This window comes from Papio anubis, chromosome 13 (genome assembly GCF_008728515.1).
Source record: "Papio anubis isolate 15944 chromosome 13, Panubis1.0, whole genome shotgun sequence".
NCBI lineage: Eukaryota > Metazoa > Chordata > Mammalia > Primates > Cercopithecidae > Papio > Papio anubis.
Window position 1 is genome coordinate 98,708,156 of NC_044988.1, and position 20,931 is coordinate 98,729,086.

General features: G+C 54.4%; 1 protein-coding gene across 5 annotated transcripts in view; it reads left to right on the plus strand.

Moving 5' to 3' along the window:
- The window catches only part of PTPA (protein phosphatase 2 phosphatase activator), a 41,598-nt gene extending 20,976 nt beyond the window's left edge, over positions 1-20,622 (plus strand). For 2 of the 5 annotated variants that reach the window (XM_009188053.1, XM_009188054.1), the window contains 6 exons: positions 2,796-2,913; positions 6,554-6,653; positions 8,225-8,349; positions 9,346-9,446; positions 14,167-14,274; positions 19,059-20,622. In XM_009188053.1, the coding sequence (XP_009186317.1) occupies positions 2,796-2,913; positions 6,554-6,653; positions 8,225-8,349; positions 9,346-9,446; positions 14,167-14,274; positions 19,059-19,136 (630 nt within the window). In that variant the 3' untranslated portion in view covers positions 19,137-20,622. Of the gene's footprint in view, positions 1-2,795; positions 2,914-6,553; positions 6,654-8,224; positions 8,350-9,345; positions 9,447-14,166; positions 15,634-19,058 lie in introns of those variants that run through there. The other 3 variants (NM_001169081.1, XM_017949282.2, XM_017949283.2) reach the window with 3 other exon arrangements.
- Positions 20,623-20,931: the final 309 nt, after the last annotated feature.

Consider the following 20,931-nt stretch of genomic DNA (forward strand, 5'->3'; position numbering starts at 1 on the left):
TTAAAATGGCAGTTTCACTTAGCAGAATTACAAATGAGTTTATACTCTGGTCATCTTCTGGGAAACACGACTATGCATATACAGCCCTCTGCACTACAAGGCTGTTTATTAAGTCACTATTTGTATTACGGCAAATTGGAAATGTTCCAAGTATCCATCTGTAGGGGATCATTTAAATAAATTAGTCCATCCACATCATGGAGTACTGTGCAGCTATGAAAAGGAATTTTTTTTTCTCCCCCTCGCCAAGATGGAGTCTCGCTCTGTCGCCTAGGCTGGAGTGCAGTGGCGTGATCTCGGCTCACTGTAAGCTCCGCCTCCCAGGTTCCCGCCATTCTCCTGCCTCAGCCTCCTGAGTAGCTGGGACTACAGGCGCCCGCCACTACGCCCAGCTAATTTTTTGTATTTTTAGTAGAGACAGGGTTTCACCGTGTTAACCAGGATGGTCTCGATCTCCTGACCTTGTGATCCACCCATCTCGGCCTCCCAAATTGCTGGGATTACAGGTGTGAGCCACCGTGCCTGGCCCCAGAAAAGGAATTTTTTAAATAGCTGGGCATGGTGGCTTATGCATGTAATCTCAGAATTCGGGGAGGTTTAGGTGGGAGGATCACTAGAGCCCAGGAGTTTGTGAGTAGGCTAGGCAACATAGCAAAACCCCGTTTCTGCAAAAAATAAGAAATGGTGGTGCATGCCTTTGGTTTCAGCTACTTGGGTGGCTGAAGCAGGAGAATGACTTGAGCTCTGGAGTTTGAGGACGCACTGAGCTATGATGGAGCCATTGCACACCCGCTTGGAATGCTAGCTGCATACTCCATGGTGTAGATGGACTAGTCTATTGAACTGATCCCCTACTGATGTTTGTATTTTTGAATCTTATGAAGGTGTTACCTGTTCAAAGCAAACAAAAATAAAATAAAAATGCAGGATCTCAGACCCTGTCTAGAAAAGCAGAGTCTACAGGGAATCTGGATTTTCACCAGCTTTCCAGGAGATTCTCATGCCAGTTGTCTACAACTGAGCTTAAGGAAATTTGGGTCCTAATTGCTCTGGCCCAATATTTTCTTTTTTTTTTTTGAGACAGAGTCTCGCTCTGTCCCGCAGGCTAGAGTGCAGTGGCCGGATCTCAGCTCATTGCAAGCTCCGCCTCCCGGGTTTACGCCATTCTCCTGCCTCAGCCTCCCGAGTAGCTGGGACTACAGGCGCCCGCCACCTCGCCCGGCTAGTTTTTTGTATTTTTTTTTTTTTTTTTTTGAGACGGAGTCTCGCTCTGTCACCCAGGCTGGAGTGCAGTGGCCGGATCTCTGCTCACTGCAAGCTCCGCCTCCCGGGTTTACGCCATTCTCCTGGCTCAGCCTCCCGAGTAGCTGGGACTACAGGCGCTCGCCACCTCGCCCGGCTAGTTTTTTGTACTTTTTAGTAGAGACGGGGTTTCACCGTGTTAGCCAGGATGGTCTCGATCTCCTGACCTTGTGATCCACCCGTCTCGGCCTCCCAAAGTGCTAGGATTACAGGCTTGAGCCACCGCGCCCGGCCTTTGTATTTTTTAGTAGAGACGGGGTTTCACTGTGTTAGCCAGGATGGTCTCGATCTCCTGACCTCGTGATCCGCCCGTCTTGGCCTCCCAAAGTGCTGGGATTACAGGCTGGCCCAATATTTTCACATAGAGCAGAGGGGAGGACTCAGGACCCAGTGAAGTGCTGTTCCCAAGAGAGGCCCGGGCCTGCCTCTGGACTCTTACGATGGTACATGGTCTTTTTTTTTCTTTTCTGTTGCTCAGGCTGGAGTGTAGCTCCCTGCAGCCTTGACCTCCTGGGCTCAAGCAATCCTCCTGCCTCACCCTCCCAAGTTGCTGGGACTACAGCATGCGCCACCACCCCTGGCTAATTTTTGTATTTTTAGTAGAGATGGGGTTTCATCATGTTGGCCAGGCTGGTCTCGAAATCCTGGCCTCAGGTGATCTGCCCACCTTGGCCTCCTAAAGTGTTGGGATTACAGGTGTGAGCCACTGTGCCCAACCTTAAGTTATATATTAAAGCTGACAAATTATAGCTGTACGGCTTACTCATGCCAAGTGTTTTACCCATGGAGTCACCACTCATGCAAAGCAATAGAACATTCTAGCTGGAGTGCTCCCCTTCCCAATTGATATAGCTCAGATTATTCTGATTTCTATTCCATAAATTGATTTTTTTCCACGTTTCTGAACTTCGTATAACTCTCTGGCTTCTTTTGCTCAATGTCATGTCTGAGATTCATCCATGTTTTCGTGTCTAGCTGTAAGTCTTTTTCTTTGCTGTGTAGTGTTCTATTGTATGACTATACCACACTTTATTCATTTCACTGTCGATGGACATTTCCATTGCATTTCCACCTTTTGGCTACTCTAAACAATGCTGCTGTGAACATTCTTCTGCATGTCTTTTAATGGCACATGACACAAGCTCTTAGGAAGGTGGCCTGTGTGGGAATCATAGCACCAACCTACCAGAGTCTCTGTGGGGCTCCAGTGATTTACCACTTGGGAGGATTGAGGCTTTTTTCCAGATTCCTCCTGTCTTGCCCCAGACTCCTGTGCCCTGGAAGAATCAGTCGATGATAAGCTGCCTGGGTAGTCTTCTGCTGTAGAATAATAAATGCTGTCCCTCCCCTTCCTTCTGTGGCCCGTCAGAACAGGGAACCAGGCTGGCCTGGCATGGCAGCGTGGGCCCCCAGTCAGGTGCTGCCCCTGGGCACCTGCCCACTGGGATGCTGCTTAATGTGCTGCCACCACTTTGTGTCTCTTGTGTTACCAGGAAGCAGAAAACTTGGTGGCCACAGTGGTCCCCACCCATCTGGCAGCTGCTGTGCCTGAGGTGGCTGTTTACCTAAAGGAGTCAGTGGGGAACTCCACGCGCATTGACTACGGCACAGGTATCTGCTGCTTGTGGGACTCTGTACTTATCTAGCTTCACTGCTTTCTTTTTTGGGCTTCAGGTGGTCTCGGGGCCCTCTGAGCAAGCAAGAGCAATCAAGAATTTGCCAAGCACCTGCAGCCTATTGGGGCCAGCTGGGGTGCAGGATGGTTTCATGGGCAGGGAGGGCGTAGGCATGCAGGGAGGCCCGGATGCAGTGGCTCTGCCGTAGTCCACCAGGGGGAGCTGATGCCCTGTGCATGGTGCTCACGCAGCGCTGCTTTCTGTTCTTGTGAAAATGGTCTCTGAGCAACTCATCATCACCAAAATAATAATTATTAATTGAGCACTTACTGTATGTCAAGGCAGCAGCTTACTGAAGCTTTGAGAAATGGGAACGCTTCTTGGTGGCCTCTGCAGTGTCGTGGCACACCCTCTCCCTTGCACCCTTTGTCTCTTAGCCACATTCTCTGTGCTCTTGAGCTCTTTGGTTCTGTGGTCCATGTAAGCCAAGCAGACTTGGACTTTGAGGAGAGGGAGCGTGTGGGCACCTTAAAAGGGAAGTGTGGACAGGTGCTGTGGTGCGCGCCTGTAATCCCAGCACTTTGGGAGGCTGACGGGGAGGATTGCCCGAGCTCAGGAGTTTAAGACCAGCTAGACAATGTAGTGAGACTCCATCTCTTTTTAAAAAATTTTTTTTTTTTTTCTTTTTTTTTTTTTTTGAGACGGAGCCTCGCTCTGTCGCCCAGGCTGGAGTGCAGTAGCGCGATCTCGGCTCACTGCAAGCTCCGCCTCCCGGGTTCACGCCATTCTCCTGCCTCAGCCTCCTGAGTAGCTGGGACTACAGGCGCCCGCCACTGCGCCCGGCTAATTTTTTGTGTTTTTAGTAGAGACAGGGTTTCACCGTGGTCTCGATCTCCTGACCTTGTGATCCGCCCGCCTCAGCCTCCCAAAGTGCTGGGATTACAGGCGTGAGCCACCGCGCCCGGCTTTAAAAATTTATTTTAAGTTATTTTTATTTATATATATATATTTTGAGACAGGGTCTTGCTTTGTCACCCAGGCTGCAGTATAGTGATGTGATCTTGGCCCACTGCAGCCTTGACCTCCTGGGCCCAAGTGATCCTCCTGCCTCTGCATCTCCCCACTCCCCAGTACCTGGGACTACAGGTGTGCACCACCAGCCTGGCAATTTATTTATTTATTTATTTATTTATTTATTTTTTTGAGACGGAGTCTCGCTCTGTCGCCCAGGCTGGAGTGCAGTGGCCGGATCTCAGCTCACTGCAAGCTCCGCCTCCCGGGTTTACGCCATTCTCCTGCCTCAGCCTCCCGAGTAGCTGGGACTACAGGCGCCCGCCACCTCGCCCGGCTAGGTTTTTGTATTTTTAGTAGAGACGGGGTTTCACCATGTTAGCCAGGATGGTCTCGATCTCCTGACCTTGTGATCCGCCCGTCTCGGCCTCCCAAAGTGCTGGGATTACAGGCTTGAGCCACCCCGCCCGGCCTATTTATTTTTTTTGAGACAGAGTCCCACTCTGTTGCCCAGGCTGGAGTGCAGTGGCACGATCTTGGCTCACTGCAATCTCCACTTCCTGGGTTCAAGCGATTCTTCTGCCGGGACTACAGGCACACGCCACCATACCTGTCTAATTTTAGTGTTTTTAGTAGAGACAGGGTTTCACCATGTTGGCCAGGCTGGTTTCGAACTCCTGACCTCTGGTGAGGTTACTTCTCCACCCGCCTTGGCCTCCCAAAGTGCTGGGACTGGGATTACAGGCGTGAGCCACCACGCCTGGCCGATTGTTTTGTAGTTTTTATAGAGAAGGGTTTTTGCCATGTTACCCGGACTGGTCTTGAACTCCTGAGCTCAAGCTGTTCTCCCACCTCAGCCTCCCAAAGTGCTTGGATTATAGGTGTGAGCCACCATGCTGAGACCCCATCTCTCGAAAATATAAAAGGGAGGCATTCTCTAGGTCAAGGCATGGCCTGTGTAGCTAAGGAGGACCTCTGCTTTGGTAAGGGCCCACCTTTCCTTCTTCCCTGCAGCAGGCAAATGGGAGCACCGCTCAGCCCTCCCCTTGTTTGGGGAATGTGATCTACAAGAGGGAGCCCCGGCCACAGAGGCAGGCCCTGGAGAAGGGCCCTCTTGGACCGGGTGGGGCTTTGATTTGACTAAGACCAGCAGGGAAAAGATCAAAGAGGGAAGACTGGCCAAGTCAGCAGGGGTTGGTGCCCCAGCTGCATTCGAACCCCTGAACAATGGGAGCCTGGGCCATGGCTGGTCATAATTGGAAACTGGCAGGGGAAGGAAACTGAGCTCACAAGCTTCCAGGCCCTGGAGGGGTCTTTGTCCTCCAGAGACAGGACAGAAGTATTCTCTGACACATTCTCTTCTCACCTCCCTCCAGATAGGTTTTGTGTGACACTGTGAACAATGGGATTCAATCACAGTCCAGTGAGTAGTTCCTATAGTGTAGACCGTTGCTGTTTGATATGACTGGGAAAGGAAGGAGGGTGCTTTTTCACCCTGTAATCTGATCATGTGTTCCCTGCTTAGAAGCCTGCAGTGACTCCCTATTGCTCTTAGGGTAAAGTCTGAGCTCTTTCTGATGGCCACAAGTCCCATGTGACCTGTAGCCTCCTGTCATCACACACGTTCTTCCTTGCTCTCACTGCCTTCGACATACTGGCCTCCTTAGGGTTCCTCAAACAGATGAAGCTTTTTCTTGCCTCAAGGCCTATGCACATGCTATTCCTTCTGGCTAGAATGCATTTCTTGCTTCTCTCACTCCCTTTGCCTTGCCAACTCTTTCAGATTTCAGGTTAGATGTTACTTCCTTAGGGGAAACCTTGAACCCTTATGTCAGGGTCCTCCTGTGATATCCTCCAGTTAGCACCCTGTCTTTCTCCTTCAGAGCTGGAATCATAGTAGTGACTGTATATTTATAATATCTGTTGTCCCTGATAGATCATAAATTTTTTGAGGGCAGGGACTTACTTGTCACTGTCTCCTAGTGTGTAACATGGACGGTGACTGCTTACATAGTAGGTGCTCAGTAAATATGGTGGAATTGCTCAGTGAGTTAAGCCTACATGATGAAATGTAAATGTCCAGACTGGGTCTTTTAGGAGTAGAATTATAGTACTGGTAGTTCTTTTTTTTCTTTTCTTTCTTTTTTTTTTTTTTTTGAGACAGTCTCACTTTGTTGCCCAGGCTGGAGTGCAGTGGCCTTATCATGGCTCACTGCAGCCTCAACCTCCTGGGCTCAGGTGATCCTCCATCTCAGCCTCCTGAGTAGTTGGGACCACAGGCACATGCCACCATGTCTGGCTAATTTTTGTATTTTTTGTAGAGACAAAGAGTTTTGCCATGTTGGCCAGGCTAATCTCGAACTCCTGAGCTCAAGCAATCTGCCTGCCTTAGCCTCCTGAAGTGCTGGGATTACAGGCATGAGCCACCATACCCGGCCAGTATTATAGTTCTTGAAAGGAAAGGACCTAGCATATCTTTCTGAATGGGGAAGAGGTCTCGTTGTCTCCACGTTGACCACCTGCCTCAGAGGGGCACTTATCAGTGATTTGGACTCTGGGAGACTAAAACAATCCCAGTCCTTTACCTGGATGACTGTCACCGTTGGTTGTTTTTTCTCCTCCAGGGCATGAGGCAGCCTTTGCTGCTTTCCTCTGCTGTCTCTGCAAGATTGGGGTGCTCCGGGTGGATGACCAAATAGCTATTGTCTTCAAGGTGTTCAATCGGTGAGAGAAAGGACAGGAGGGTTGGAGGAGGGGGCGTGAGGGGCCATCTCTTTCCTCCTCAGACTGGGAAATGGGGTGCTGTAGGGTTTTCCTGAGTGGTTCATGGTTCTCTTGTCCTGTCCTAATCAAGCTGTGGCTGTGGGTAGAGTGTCCAAGGCTTTTTTCCAACAGGTTCAAATTAACCTCCAAGTAAAAACAAGTGAAAGAATTGTCACGTAGGCCGGGCGCGGTGGCTCACGCCTATAATCCCAGCACTTTGGGAGGCCCAGGCAGGCGGATCACAAGGTCAGGTGTTCGACACCAGTCTGACCAACATGGTGAAACCCCGTCTGTACTAAAAATACAAGAATCAGCTGGGTGTGGTGGCACTGGCTTGTAATTCCAGCTACTCTGAAGGCTGAGGCAGGAGAATTGCTTGAACCCAGGAAACGGAGGTTGCAGTGAGCTGAGATCATGCCACTGCACTCCAGCCTGGGTGACAGAGTGAGACTCTGTCTCAAAAAAAAAGAATTGTCACATAATATTTGCCAGTGCCCACAAGGTGTTGACCACGTGGAGGAAGAATTCTAAGCACTTTATGTATAACTCATTAATTCTTACAACAACCCTGTGAAATAGCAACTGTTATTTCCATTTTACATATGAGGAAACTGAGGCACAGAGCTATCTGGTGTCTTCACTGGGTTTACGCCAGCTGAATGTTGGTAGTCAGACTCTGACTTGCTGCCCCGCACCACCCAAGCTAGTCACTGGGCAGCACTGATGTGGATCAGTTACCCAGAGCTCTTCAAATCCCCATTGTGGGCCCCAGTCTAGCTGTGCTGCTGCGGCAGGCCTGTGATGGAGCCCAGGAGCAGTGCTCAATGCTCCATGGGTGGCTGATATGCAGCCTCTGATAAAAGTGAAGGTTGGAACCAGAAGAACCTAGGAGATAACCTGCTGGGACTTGTGTCAGCTTTCAGACAGGCCGACTGAGGCTGGAGAGGCTGAGGCCCTGCCCAGGGTTTTACAAGTTGTCAGGAGTTGATGGCACCAAAACCCACCTTCCTAATCAGTGATTTTTGTTTTTTATTTTTTATTTTTTTTGGGACAGAGTCTCGCTCTGTCGCCCAGGCTGGAGTGCAGTGGCAAGATCTCGGCTCACTGCAAGCTCTGCCTCCTGGGTTCATGCCGTTCTCCTGCCTCAACCTCCAGAGTAGCTGAGACTACAGGTGCCCACCACCATACCTGGCTGATTTTTTGTGTTTTTAGTAGAGAATGGGTTTCACCGTGTTAGCCAGGATAGTCTCGATCTCCTGATCTTGTGATCCGCCTGCCTCGGCCTCCCAAAGTGCTGGGATTATAGGCGTGAGCCACCGCGCCTGGGCCCCTAATCAGTGATTTTTTTCCCTTTCCTGAGCCAAAAGGTGGCTGAGTGTTTGTTGGGGGAAATGAAGCTACATTATTGAAATTGAGACCAGTTACACTCTTCAGTGGTTATTTTGGGGGCCTCCTTGTGCTCCCAGTGGCCAAAAGGGTGAGACTGTCTTTTTACTTTTTGCTACCTTCCCTTTCCCTGCCCTCCTGTGCAGGTACCTTGAGGTTATGCGGAAACTCCAGAAAACATACAGGATGGAGCCAGCCGGCAGCCAGGGAGTGTGGGGTCTGGATGACTTCCAGTTTCTGCCCTTCATCTGGGGCAGTTCACAGCTGATAGGTACTGGACCAGGAGGCGCCTATCCCTCCACCCCCAGCCAAGTCTGCGTTCTGTGGCCCTCCCCTGCCCCTCCTGCACTCCCTCCTTCCCTTCTTCCTGCCCAGGGCAGACAGTGACAGCTTGGAAAGCAGGGCATTAGACCAGCTATTGAGGGAGGCTGTTTGCTGTCGACCTTCTGCTGTGAGAGCCCGTGCGGTGGGCTGGGGGAGGCGGAGGCCAAGCGCCGCCAAGATAATGGGAAGTGACATGGGCTGGAGCAAGGGCGCATGCCTGGCACATAATGGACTGGTGTGAAATGCGCCCCAGCTCCTGGCAGCAGCTGTGGGGTTTTATGTTGAAAACGAGGGACCCTTTTGATTTGGTGACCAGCGTCATCCACTGTTATTATCAAGCTGTGTGCAGAGCGGCCCGTTAGGGAGCAGCCGCCAAGTGCTGGGCGGTGGGCCTGCTTCCTGTGGGGCTCAGAGAGGCCTGCTCTGGTGACTCCCCCACTCTTGAAGCTGGTTTTCAGGATGGGGGTGGGTGATCATCTCTATTTTGATGAAGAGTGAACTGCCTACAGAATGATATTCATAAATGACCATTAGTTGTGGCCTCAGGTGCATTGCCTCCCTGAATCTTCTCAGTGAACCTGTGAATGGTCTGCCAGCATGAGGCCAGCTCTGTTGACTGGCACCTGCACCAGGCACCATACTGCGTGCTGTAGGCGTGGTAATTATTGTCATGGCCCCCTGGAGGAGGTGCTGTTCTTGTCCCCACTGTCCAGGTGAGGAAACTGAACCTTGGCAGGCTGAAGTCATGCGTCCAATGCCATGCAGCTAGAGCTTAGCACATTAGAATACACAAACCCAGAGCCATTTATTGCTCCTTCAAGGTGAGGTGTTGAGGGCACCATGGGCAGGACTGAGGCCCTTGGGTGGGTGTGACTGCTGGGCCGGGTTGCCCAGGTAGTGGTGGGGCCTGGTTCTGAACCCTGGGGCCCATTCCTCTTCCCAGACCACCCATACCTGGAGCCCAGACACTTTGTGGATGAGAAGGCGGTGAATGAGAACCACAAGGACTACATGTTCCTGGAATGTATCCTGTTTATCACTGAGGTGAGGAGGAGGGGTGAGAGAGAAGCCCATGGCTGCCTCCAGGCTTAGATGAACCGAGGATGGTGGCTTTACAGTGGATCAGAAGAGCCAGAGCTGCTGCCCAAAATGGCAGGGCCGGCCGGAGTGGGTTATTGAAAAGGAAGCACCACTGGGCCTCTCCTGAAAGAGTCAGCCACTGCTGTCAGGGCCTCTGCCCAGTTCTCCTTTAGTTTCTCCTGAACACCACAGGAGTCTCAAGATGAGGGTCTAAGACTTGGTCACTAACTGGCCTTGGTGACTGCTGCAGCAGGTCTGAAAGGGTCAGGGTGGGGGAGATGGGTGGGGGAGATTTGTGGGGGAGGGTCAGCATCTTTCAGTGGAGCCCCACAAGGGTCTGTAGAACCATATGCTTGTGGGTGTGTAAAATGAAACCACCAGAGGAGATGGAGCGAACCTCTGGCACAGACAGCTTTTCTGTCGAAGGGACACGTCTCTGTCAGTGCCTGAGGACGTGGGCCCAAACAAAGTGCCAGTGTGGGAGTATGCAGGCCTGGCCTGTCGTGGCAGTCACTGGACAGCCAGCCCCATGGCTGGGCTTTGGAACTGGAAGTTCTTGTCTCACCAAGGCAGGATTCCTTGTAGTGGGCCCTGGACCACTTGTGCAAGATCTCCTAGGGTGTTTGTTAAAATGCACATTCCTGGGCCCCCCATCCCAACTTACTGCATCAGAATCTTAGGGGACAAGAGCCAGGAACCTGCATCTAAACACACTTTCCAGGTGACTGCACAGGAAAGCTGGGGACCCTGTGCTCTCTGGACCTCTATTCAGGGAGATGTTAGGACTTTTCATCCTCCCTGCCATCCCCGTGCCCCAATTTCCAAAGGGTGCCCTAGCTCTGCTATCTGGAGAGGGTTTGAGAGTTCTATCCCTCCTCAGTTCCTTTCCTGACACCAGCACAGATGTCTGCTGCCTCAGTGAGGTCCTTAGCAGGCCTGTGGATGCTGGCCATGGGGTCTGCTGTCCGTCCGGGCTGTGTATTCCGAGCCCCCGAAGAGGTGGAGAAAGCTGGGTTATAACCAGCAGCCTTGGCTCCAAGCTCTTCCTGGTCAACATTCGGCTCAGGCTTCTGCCAAACTCCAGGGGCCAGAGGGGAATGACACATTTTTTCCAAGTCAGCAAATGGAGCCGGGCCTGATGGCTGGGCGGCCACCGCTTCATTCCCGGAGATCTGCTGCCCTCAGCAGTGTGGCAGGCCCAAGGTCGGGAGGACTCGGGGGCAGCCTGGCTCACTGCCTTGAAAGCCAGTCACGTGCTGTTCTCTGTGGAGTGGAATGTGGGGGTCTGTGGAGCCCTGGGGGGCCTCAGAATAAGCTGGAGGAGCAGGGTGGGAAGAAGGGTGCAGATTCCACACTTGAGCTCTTGCCTGTGACTGAAAGGCTGAGCTGTTTGGGCTCCCCCTGGCGGCTGGCCAGGCCTCTGGGTCCCTGTCTATATTCTAACCAGGAGGCAGGCCAGGCCTGGCCTCCAGGATTTTGGGAATTGATTCCATGGTAAAAGTTTGTGTCTTTAGTTGGTTGGCTGATGATGTTGGTATAAAAACCCCAAAAGCTTTTCCAAAGTTTGGGACCCAGTTCCTCCACTAGAGGAAATCTCAAAGTAGCCACTAGGTGGCAGGAGAGGCACATTGAACTTGGAGAGGATTTGGTTACATTTATTTGAGGCCTCAGAAGGAACAGGGAGGGGAGGGCGTGCCTCGAGTTTTTGGCTGTTCCGCACCTTCTCCACAGGGCCGGGTTTTCACTTTGGGTCTAGGCTCTTGGGCATGGTGTTCCACAGTGGGCGCTAGGAGGAGTGTGCCCAGGAGCTGAGGTGGCTGCAGCAAGGGCCCATCTTGCCACGTGGCCGCTGGTTGCAGCACAGGTTGTGTTGGTTCTCCAGAGCGCCCACCCTCTTCCACCTCGGAGCAGTGAGCAGCATTTTGCAGCCCCTAGTTGGTGAGTGGCCTGGCCTAGCTCACTCGGGACCTGGAGACTTGCACAGAGTTCTGTACACCTTGGTTGGGAAGGAGGCAATGTTTCCTCTGGAGATCCTGGATTCACCATGGTGCTCTTTTAACTGGGAGATTAAATAAAACACCTAGAACTTGGGAATCGAATCGGACAGCCCTTTCTGGGTCTCATGCCAAGACCGCACTGATACCTTTGGGCATCCAAGGTGAGGGACCCCACCTTGCAGGGCCTCTGCAGCCTCTGGAAATGCAGCCCTGGCGCCTTTAAGAGCCCAGGGCAGGCAGGAAAAGAATTTCAGTTTCAATCTGGCTTCTAAATTTGGAGTTTTGGGAAGGGAGGGATCAGATTTCAGCTGGAAGGGAAGGAGCTGACAGGAAGGCGCTGTGCAGAGCCTCCCCACCCCCGCCCATCCCCCCAGTTACTGACAGAGGAGCCATTTACAAAAGGCCGATTCTCTGGGGAGTGGAGAGGCAGGAACGCAGCGTCTGTGAGTAATTTCCTGCTCAATATGGCTGCTCTGACTCACACGATTCCCCTGGGGTCACTGCGGGCTGCAGCTCGCTCGCTCGTTCTGGTTCTTTCTCTTCTCCCTTTGTGGCTAGAATGAGCTAATTTTTTTTTTTTTTGTCTTCCAGCCCCGATTCCTTTTTCCCCCCATCGTCTGTTTTTCTTTGCCAGAGTTACAGGGTCTCCTTCTGAAAGACTTAGGGAGACCCTGGGCATTGAAGGCCTGGGGGGCAGCCTGCAGCCCCTCCAAATAAACTACCTCTCTGGCCTTTCTGTGGGTGGGGTCCCAGGGCCACTGGAGTTCCAGGACATGGGCCCAGCCCTGGCTCTGCCAGAGGCCTTTTGAGGATCTGTTCTTTGGCCCTGGTGGGCGACGCTGGCCAGGAGGCAGGGGCTCTGTCTTCCAGTGCCCATCTGCCTGCCTTTGCCTCGGAGCCCTTGCCGGGCAGGCCCCTGGTTGCTTGCTCAGAGGGCCCTGTCCAGAGAGTGAAACTGGTTACACAGCTCCATGCTTCCTAAGCTTTCCCGGGCTTGGAAGTATGCACGGGGCTGGAGCCTGCAGACTGGGGAAGGGGCGGGATAGGGCGGGAAGGGGGAGGGGAGGGGCTGGGGGTGGAGTGTAGTTGAGCCGGGCAGTTGAAACAAAGCTCCCCCGAGGTGAGGCCCCTGTAGGCTGGGGGTGCCTGGCTGCCCTCCTGGAGGAGCGAGCCTTGGATGATTCTGGGTGAAGCAAGTGGCCCAAGACAAGGCCCCCAGGGACCAGGGTGGGCTTTGTCTCTGTCGAGTGCCTCGGGCTCTTGCTTGGCGGTGGTGGAGACTGAGAGAGGAGGGGAGGGGAGGGAGGAGCCTGTTGTCCTTGCTCCTGAATGTGGGTGTTTGGATGGGCTTTTTGGGAACCTGGGCCAGGGGAGGGAGATGAGGGGTAAAATGACAGTTTTTTTTGACTTAAATCTTAAAAGTTTTGTCACAGTTGCCCTTACTAGAGAAGTAAGAGGCCTGCCAGGAGTGGGTCACCAGGTGGCAGCCCATGGCTCAAGAGTGGGGGCTCCTAAGGGTCCTCGTGGTGAACTGATGCCCCATTTTGGAGAGCATTTCTGGCTTATTTTTTCTCCTTCAGATAACCCAGCCTCCTCTGACACCTGCATGTTTCTGGAACCTTCCAAGTCTCTGTTTGCCAGCCTCAGCCTCTTTGCAGAGTCTTCCTTCTGCAGCATGGGTCTGGGGTGCAGAGCCCTGTTCCCCTGTAAATGCTGCCTATGAGCTGGGGGAATATGTCGAGGGGAATTATGAACTGCTTGGTTAATAAATACAAATGTGCTGGACTCGTGGTGTCAGGGGGATATGCTGAGGCACACAGGCGTCCCTCTGTGGTTTCTGACGTCATGGGAACTTCATGCTGGCTGCAGAATCTTTCTCTTCCTTCCTGGAGGGTCAGACTCTTTGGCAAGAGGGAGGACCAGGAATGGATCTGTCCTTGTGCCTGCCTCTTTCAGCTGCTGTGGCGGCCAGCCCTTCCCCACCTCCTGGCCAGGCCAGGCTGGCTGCTCCTTCAGGCACCCCTGCCTCCCATCCGCCCTCTCTTCCCTCACTCTGCCTGCCATGCAGAGGGCTGTCGGATACCTGGGTTTGGTCATACCCACCTTGGTCCTCTTGCAAATTGACCCTTTCCTCATCTCTTTTAGCTCTGCTGGTGGCAGGTGCAGACCACGTGTCCTGTGGGGGGGGGCGGGGGGAGAAGGGGTGGGCCTGGAGGGGTGGGGTCAAGGTGCTGCTGCTGTTTATCTGAGTCCGAGTGAACCCCTGTGCTGGAGAGGCGCTCTGAGGCTCCTGGGGAGTCGGTGGGAATGACACCAGAAGCTCAGGTGGAGATCTTCCTGAGGCTGCGGGATTTGGTGGGCGACAGGAATTAGGCCCCCTTTTTTTTGGCTGTGGGAGAAAGAGGGGTGGCTGTGGGTGGGTGGGCATGGAATGTTATATTTTCCTAGCAGGCCTTGAGGGCCAAGGGGGAACCCTGTCTCTGGCACTTGCATATGCCTGTTTGTATGTTTGCATACAGACGTAGCTTGGTCCCCAAGTGTCTGCGTGTGTGTTGCATGTGTGTATGCGTGTGTGTGTGTGTGTGTATGTGTGTGTATGCATGCATGGGTGTGACTTTGCTGCAGGGGAGGAGGGATGAGCTCCCAGCCAGCCCCTGCCTCTTCAGCTTGTGGCTTCTCTTTTTCAGATGAAGACTGGCCCATTTGCAGAGCACTCCAACCAGCTGTGGAACATCAGCGCTGTCCCTTCCTGGTCCAAAGTGAACCAGGGTCTCATCCGCATGTATAAGGCCGAGGTGAGTGGGGGCTGGCCAGTGTGCCTGTCCCTGCTGCCGCACTTAGTCCTGGGCTGGGGACAAAGCAAAATATGTGGGGCCTGGGGCTCCTGCTTCCTCCTACCCCACTGTTTTGCTCTGAATCTTAGGCCATCCCCTCTGATACTTGGGGCCTTGGAATCTCCCGTCTGGGGCATGGGCAGTCAGAGGAGCACCAGCCACCCCAGCGCTGAAAAGCTGCAGCCCAGCTCTGTCCTGATGAGCTTGGAGGCTGAGGCAAGGACCTGCTACGTGGGGAGTTGGGGTGATGGGGGCCTCTGTTCTCCCTTGTCAAGTGGCCGAAGGCTCCTCGAGGCTTAGGCAGCCTGAGTCTGGCTCTCCCATGGCATACCTGGGAAGGGTCTTACCCTTTGGAGGCATCTCTAAAGTGCTGCCTTCAAATGTTAGTGTGTATGATCGCTGAGTGGTGGGAGGTCTGAGGGTAGGCCAGGAATTGGCATTTTTATGGACCCCTTCAGGGATTTTGATGCAAATGGTTTTCCCTGCTCTCAAATCAGATGCGGAGGAGAGGAGAGCCGAGGTTTCCTGGAGCTCCCCCTGCTGGCAGGCAGCCGAGGGTGTCTCCTGCCCTCTTGGCAGTGTTCTCCCAGCCAAGGAGGTGGCCTTTTCCCTCTTGCAAGTGGGGAGGAGACATTTTATTTCTACCCTGTCCCTTCTGCTAGCTCCTCCCACTTCCTGGGAAGACTAATTCTAGAACTGCTTGACCTTGGCCAGGGAACGGCTGGATGTGAAGTTCCACACCTGGATTGATGGGTCCCTAAAGTCCCTTCTTTCTGTCCTCAGGCTGGTCCTGGTGACTAGTTCATGGCCTCAGACACTGTCCTGTGGGCATCATCTCTTGACTCCTGGCCAGCCTTCTCTTCTGGGAAGGGTTGCTCCAGGTCTTCACTGGACCCAAAGCTTCCTGGATCCCATCAGCAGAGGCGGGACAATGGGGAAGGGTGCCAGAGGCCAGTGGGGTGGGGGAGAACAGATACTTCCAGTTGGCTTGGCTCCCTGCACTCAGTCCTGAAGGGGTTAACGAGGCTTGAACTGAGCAGGCCCAGCCCTCTCTCCCTTCCGCCCCCTCCCCCTTTGGTCCCCTTCCTCTGGACCTCACATCCTGTGTTTAGGTTCCAACCCACATACCTCTCTAATCTGAGAGGCCTGAGAGCCTGTTGGCTGGAGCTGCCTAGGCTCCTTCCGGCCGCAGCTGGCCACCCCCGGCTCTCCACTCCTCTGCTGTGGGTCACTGCCCTCTGGTGTCCTGGTGTTCCTGACAACCCCACCCCCGCCTGTCCCACAGTGGGGACCTCTCACTCTACTGTGCCCCCCCCCCCCCCCCCCCCCCCCCCCCCCCCCCACTGCTCAGGGTGTCTGAGCATATGAGAGGTGCACAGCGCCCTCCAGCCTCCTCCCGACCCCAACCCTTGTGTGCCAAAGAGAGGACTCTGGCTGCCTTCCCTGCTTGGTACCTGAAGTACTCTACAAGCCTCTTAATTCAAGTGACTCTAAACTTCTCTTGACTCAGGCTCTAAGGCCCAAAGGATAGGGTTAGAGACCCTGTCCCCTTCTCTTACCTGCCCTTCCAGAGACAAAAGAACTCCGGGCTGACAGAGGATGAGGGAGGAGCATATTCGGATTGAAAATGGTGTGGCAGGAACAGGGATGGTCCGCTGTGCACAGGCTGTCGGGGTCTCCGTGGGTTCTGAGCACAGGGTGGCGAACACAAGGACACTGAAAATGACCAGCTCAGGACAAGGGGCTCTCTAGTAATCACAAAGTGGCCTTCCTGTGGCAGGCACTGTGTGGGGAAGGGGACAGGCTCCTGTGTAGGGTGACGCTGGAACTCACTGACTTTAAGATCACCAAGTCAGGCCGGGCGCGGTGGCTTGTGCCTGTAATCCCAGCACTTTGGGAGGCCGAGGCGGGCAGATCACGAGATCAGGAGATCGAGACCATCCTGGCTAACACAGTGAAACCCCATCTCTACTAAAAATATAAAAAATTAGCCAGGCGTGGTGGCAGGTGCCTGTAGTCCTAGCTACTCAGGAGGCTGAGGCAGGAGAATGGCGTGAACCTGGGAGGTGGAACTTGCAGTGAGCTGAGATGATGCCACTGCACTCCAGCCTGAGTGACAGAGTGAGACTGTCTCAAAAAAAAAAAAAAGATCAAGTCTTCGCCGGTAATCCCAGCACTTTGAGAGGCTGAGGTGGGTGAATCACTTGAGGCCAGGAGTTCGAGACCAACCTGGGCAACATGGTGAAACGCCGTCTCTACTAAAAATATGAAAATTAGCTGGGTATGGTGGCTCATGCCTGTGGTCCCAGCTACTTGGGAGGCTGAGACGGGAGAATCGCTTGAACCTGGGAGGCAGAGGTTGCAGTGAGTCGAGATCATACCGCTGCACTCCAGCCTGGGCAACAGAGTGAGACTCCATCTCAAAGAAAAAAAAAAAAAGATCACTGGCTGGGTGCGGTGGCTCACGCCTATAATCCCAGCACTTTGGGAGGCCAAGGCAGGTAGATCACCTGAGGTCAGGAGTTCGTGACCAGCCTGGCCAACATGGTGAAACACTGTCTCTACTAAAAATACAAAAGTTAGCCTGGCATCATGATGCGCACCTGTAATTCCAGTTACTCAGGAGGCTGAGGCAGGAGAATCACTTGAATTTGGGAGGTGGAGATTGCAGAGAGCCGAGATCGTGCCACTGCACTCCAGCCTGGGCAACAGAGCGAGACTCCATCTTTGAGAAAGAAAAAAAAGAAAAAATCACCAAGTCTTTGCAGTGTTCAGGGCTTATTGGCAACTTACTAGCAAGTAGCCCTTAGTCCCGAAGGGCCCATGGGCTAGCATTTTGTCTGCACAGAGGTCCAAGGAGAGGGCTTGCTTTCTCTGGCCAATTCTTAGACCCTAGGGAGGTTTTCCAAGGCCTGCCAGTCTTGCAGTCCAGGGGTACGTAGGAAGGCTGGGTCTTCAGTCAGAACTGGTTGATTGAGGGAAGTCAGCCTCCTGGGCTGCCACAGAAGTCTGACCAGCCTGGCAGTGGGTGGCCTCAGGATTTGGGTCTAACTGTCCCAGCTTTTCTGACCGAAGAACCAAGTGCTCTCAGGGGCCTTGTGTGGTTGGGGGGGCCTCTTTTTCCTGTGGGCCACAGCTGTGCAGTTGCTGCCTTCAGAAGGACCTTGTCAGAACTCAGGGAGTCCCTTCCCCAGCTTGAATCACCTCTGGCTGGAAGGTCAGAGGGGACAGGCTGAAGCCGCTGCTCCACCCAGGTACATGGGAGGGCCTTGCTGGGAGAAAGGCCGGGCTGGAGGCTCCTCCTGCCCTGGAGCCTTAGGCTTCCTTGGCCCAGCTCCTGGCCTCTCCTGTGGCTCTGAGGGGGCTGACTCTGGGGTCCTGTAGGCAGAATGGAAAGAACCCCTGCCTCCACCCCTTCTGGCCTTGTAGCTTCTCCTGTGGGAGCTAGAGGGAGATTGACCTTTGACTCCTTCAGGAATTCCAGGGCCCTGGGGGGTGGGAGAGCTCTTATGACCACTTCCCGGATGACATAAGCACCATGGCAGCTGCCTTGGCCTCTGGCCTGGATCTGCGGCTGCTCCCCCTCCCGCCCAGGGACCACCTCCCGCTCCCTCTGCTCCCCGCATTCTGTGCCTCAGAGCCAGGATCCTCGCTGTGGCCAGGGCTCTGCTCCCCACTCCACCATAAACTTGATTTGCATCCTTCTTTCCCTCCTGTCTTGGCGCCTCTTTGACCCACTCATCACCCCCGTGCCTCTTCCTCCTATGTTCTACAGCTGGTTTTTGAGGAGAGGGAACCTGGGCCAGTCATAGCACCCCTTTGTCTCTCTAAGTGAGTTGGAGGTTGAGACCACAGCCACAGAGTGAGACTGTTACTCTCTCTGAGGCCATAAGTCTTGTTCCACCCCAGCCAGGAGGTGCCTAACATACTCTGATTGTTTCTGTGGCCAAAGGTGTGGGAGGAGGCCCTGGTCAGTCTTGGCAGATCCAACCCTCGCATTCCCACAGCGGCTCCTGTGAGAGCTAGTGTCCAGGTGTGGCGGGCATGGGGGTGCTGTCGTGGGAGCTGCAACTGGAAGCTGGGGTCGGCTGCCTGTGGACCAGCCTAGTTTCTGTGACAGGCTCTGTCACTTGCTCTCCAGCTCTGCTTCTCTGCTAGGAGCCTGGCTGGGCTGGGCTCAGGGAGTTGGGCCTCCCCCCTGCTCAGCCATTCTTCTGTTCAGCACTCTTTTTCCCCCTGCCCCCCACACAGGCTGCTGGGAATTGCCCAGGAGTGGGGGGAACTCAATGTCAGCTGCTTCTTATTGTCTCACTCTGAAGTGCCAAGATGCCTTTTTCAGTCCAGAGAACTGAAAACTGGAGAAAACAGTCTCTGGGGCCCGGCCTCAGCCTCTTAGGCTTACGTTCAAATGTCCCCATGTCTCTTCTCTAGAACCAGGACCTGGGCTGGGGGGGGATCCCCAGTGATCAGGAGGGTTCTTTTCACCTCAGGTTCCCAACTTCCCTCTCTCGGCCAAGTGATGTCACTTGGCTGCCTCTTCTCGGTTTCTACCTTGTAGGTTTGGGCTGCCTTTTCTCTCTCTCTCTCGTGGGTCTCATTGTTGTGGAGTGGGTATTTTGGGATAGAAGGAGTGGGGCCACTTCCTGGACCTGGGATGGACACCTGGGAGCTGCTGCGGTTGTTGGGGTCCCGGCAGGGGTGTGGTGTGGCCCTCACCACTCTGCTCACCTGCTCCTTCCTCACAGTGCCTGGAGAAGTTCCCTGTGATCCAGCACTTCAAGTTCGGGAGCCTGCTGCCCATCCATCCTGTCACGTCGGGCTAGGAGGGGCTGAGCCGAAGAGCCACCCAGGCCACAGTTCCTGTGCCTGCCTTCCCCACCCCAGCAGTGGCCCCTCCCCATCCCCTCCCTCTGTTCGTCCCGTTTGATGAGAGGCTGTTTACTGGGGTGAGGTGGTGAGACGGGCTTGAGGGGGCTCGGAGCATAAGGCTTCAGGGCCCAAGTTGGGAGAAGTGACCAAAGTGTAGCCGGTTTCCTGAGCTCCCCTGTGCTGGACTGACCAGAAGAGAGGGTCTGGGGCCCAGACACTCGGCCACCCTCTCCTCTTCCTGGCCTCTTCTCCCTTTGCTCCTGTCCAGTCTGGTTTTGAGAGCAGGGGCTGTTCTGCAGCACTGCAGGGAGGGGAGGGGAGATACCCTGCTGCTTCCATTGCTTTTCCTTTCCCGGAGTCAATGCCTTTCTAAGGGTTGGAGCTGCTCCTTGCAGGGGCAGGTCAGTTTCCCAGGCCGTGCTGGGGTGGCCATCTATGCTAGGGCTGGAAGCTGAGGCTGGCTGCCAGCCATGGGCTGGGGTGAGGGTGGGTGGGGTGGGGTGGTGGAGAGGCCTTAGCTGTCCTGGCTGGTGCCCCTCCCAGGCTCCTTTTCACCCTGCCCCCTGGGCCTGAGGCCCCCTGTGTCCAAGCCTCCTCCTGGCTCTTCTGTTCTCTAGCCCTTGACTTTGCTGGGTTTCCTGGCTGTAGCCACATCTCTCCCGCTCCCCAAGGGTAGCATAGCCAATGGAAGCTGCCCTTTGGGTAGGTGCTGGGCTCCTGGGAGGGCCCAGCTGATGGGGTGAGGCACATCTTTCCAGAACCTTCCCTGGCAGGGAGGGGGGTGGCAGAAACTCAGGAAGGGGCTTGGGGCCCATTGTATCTGGAGAGCCTGGATTCCTTTTGGCAGTCTTAGGCCCGGCCGCTTCTGCTACCTTTGCACTGCTGCGAGTTTCACCCTGGGACCGTGGGCCCTGCTTCCCTGTTCCCCTGGGTGGTGGGTGGGCCCAGAAGGTGGCGGTCCCACGCCTTGTCCTCCCACCTCCCTGAACTGTCCATTGCCTTTATCGGGTGAGGTAAGTGACTGCCTCCCAAGCCCCGGCTTTGGCTCTGAGGATGGGCCCAGAGGGGGCTGGGCAGGCCCATTGAGTGCCACCAATTGAGGTTTCTCCTAGGGCTGTTCCTGGGCCTGCCTCTTACAGGCTCATCCCCCAGGCCTGCCCTTCTCCACTGCCCCCTCCTGTGTCTGGGTCCACACACCCTTCGGGAAGGGGGAGCACTGAGAAGCACAACACAGGGGCTTGGCCTGGAATCCGGTGATGATCTGGGCAGAGGCTGGGTCAGGAGTCCCAAAGGTCAGTGACAGTTTCTCAGAAGAGGCCCAGCGTCCACCTCTCTCCCAGGGCCAGACACCCCTTCCTGGCTCCCCCATCCCCCTTTGGGCTCCCAACCCCTTGCACCCTCATTGCTGTTCGGATTAAAGCCTCTGTTTTGCACCTGTCACCTGTGTGAGGTATGTCTTTTCATGTCACATGTTTAGCCCATCTCTGCATGACTGACCTCCATCAGGTCCCCTTTCCTCAGGCCACAGTGTCTGAGACTTGAGCTGTTTCAGTTTGGGTTGAACCTTTCCTGGGTTTAAATCCCAGCTGTCTGCAGCCCCAGCTGCAAGGTTGTAAGTTACTGAAGCCTCTGAGCCCCAGCTTCCTCATTCACAAAATGAGGACAGTAACAGGGTGACTGCCAGGAGTGGACAGCAGATGTGAAGTTCTCAGGGTAGGGCCTGGCACATAGCATATCCTGGGTGTTTGC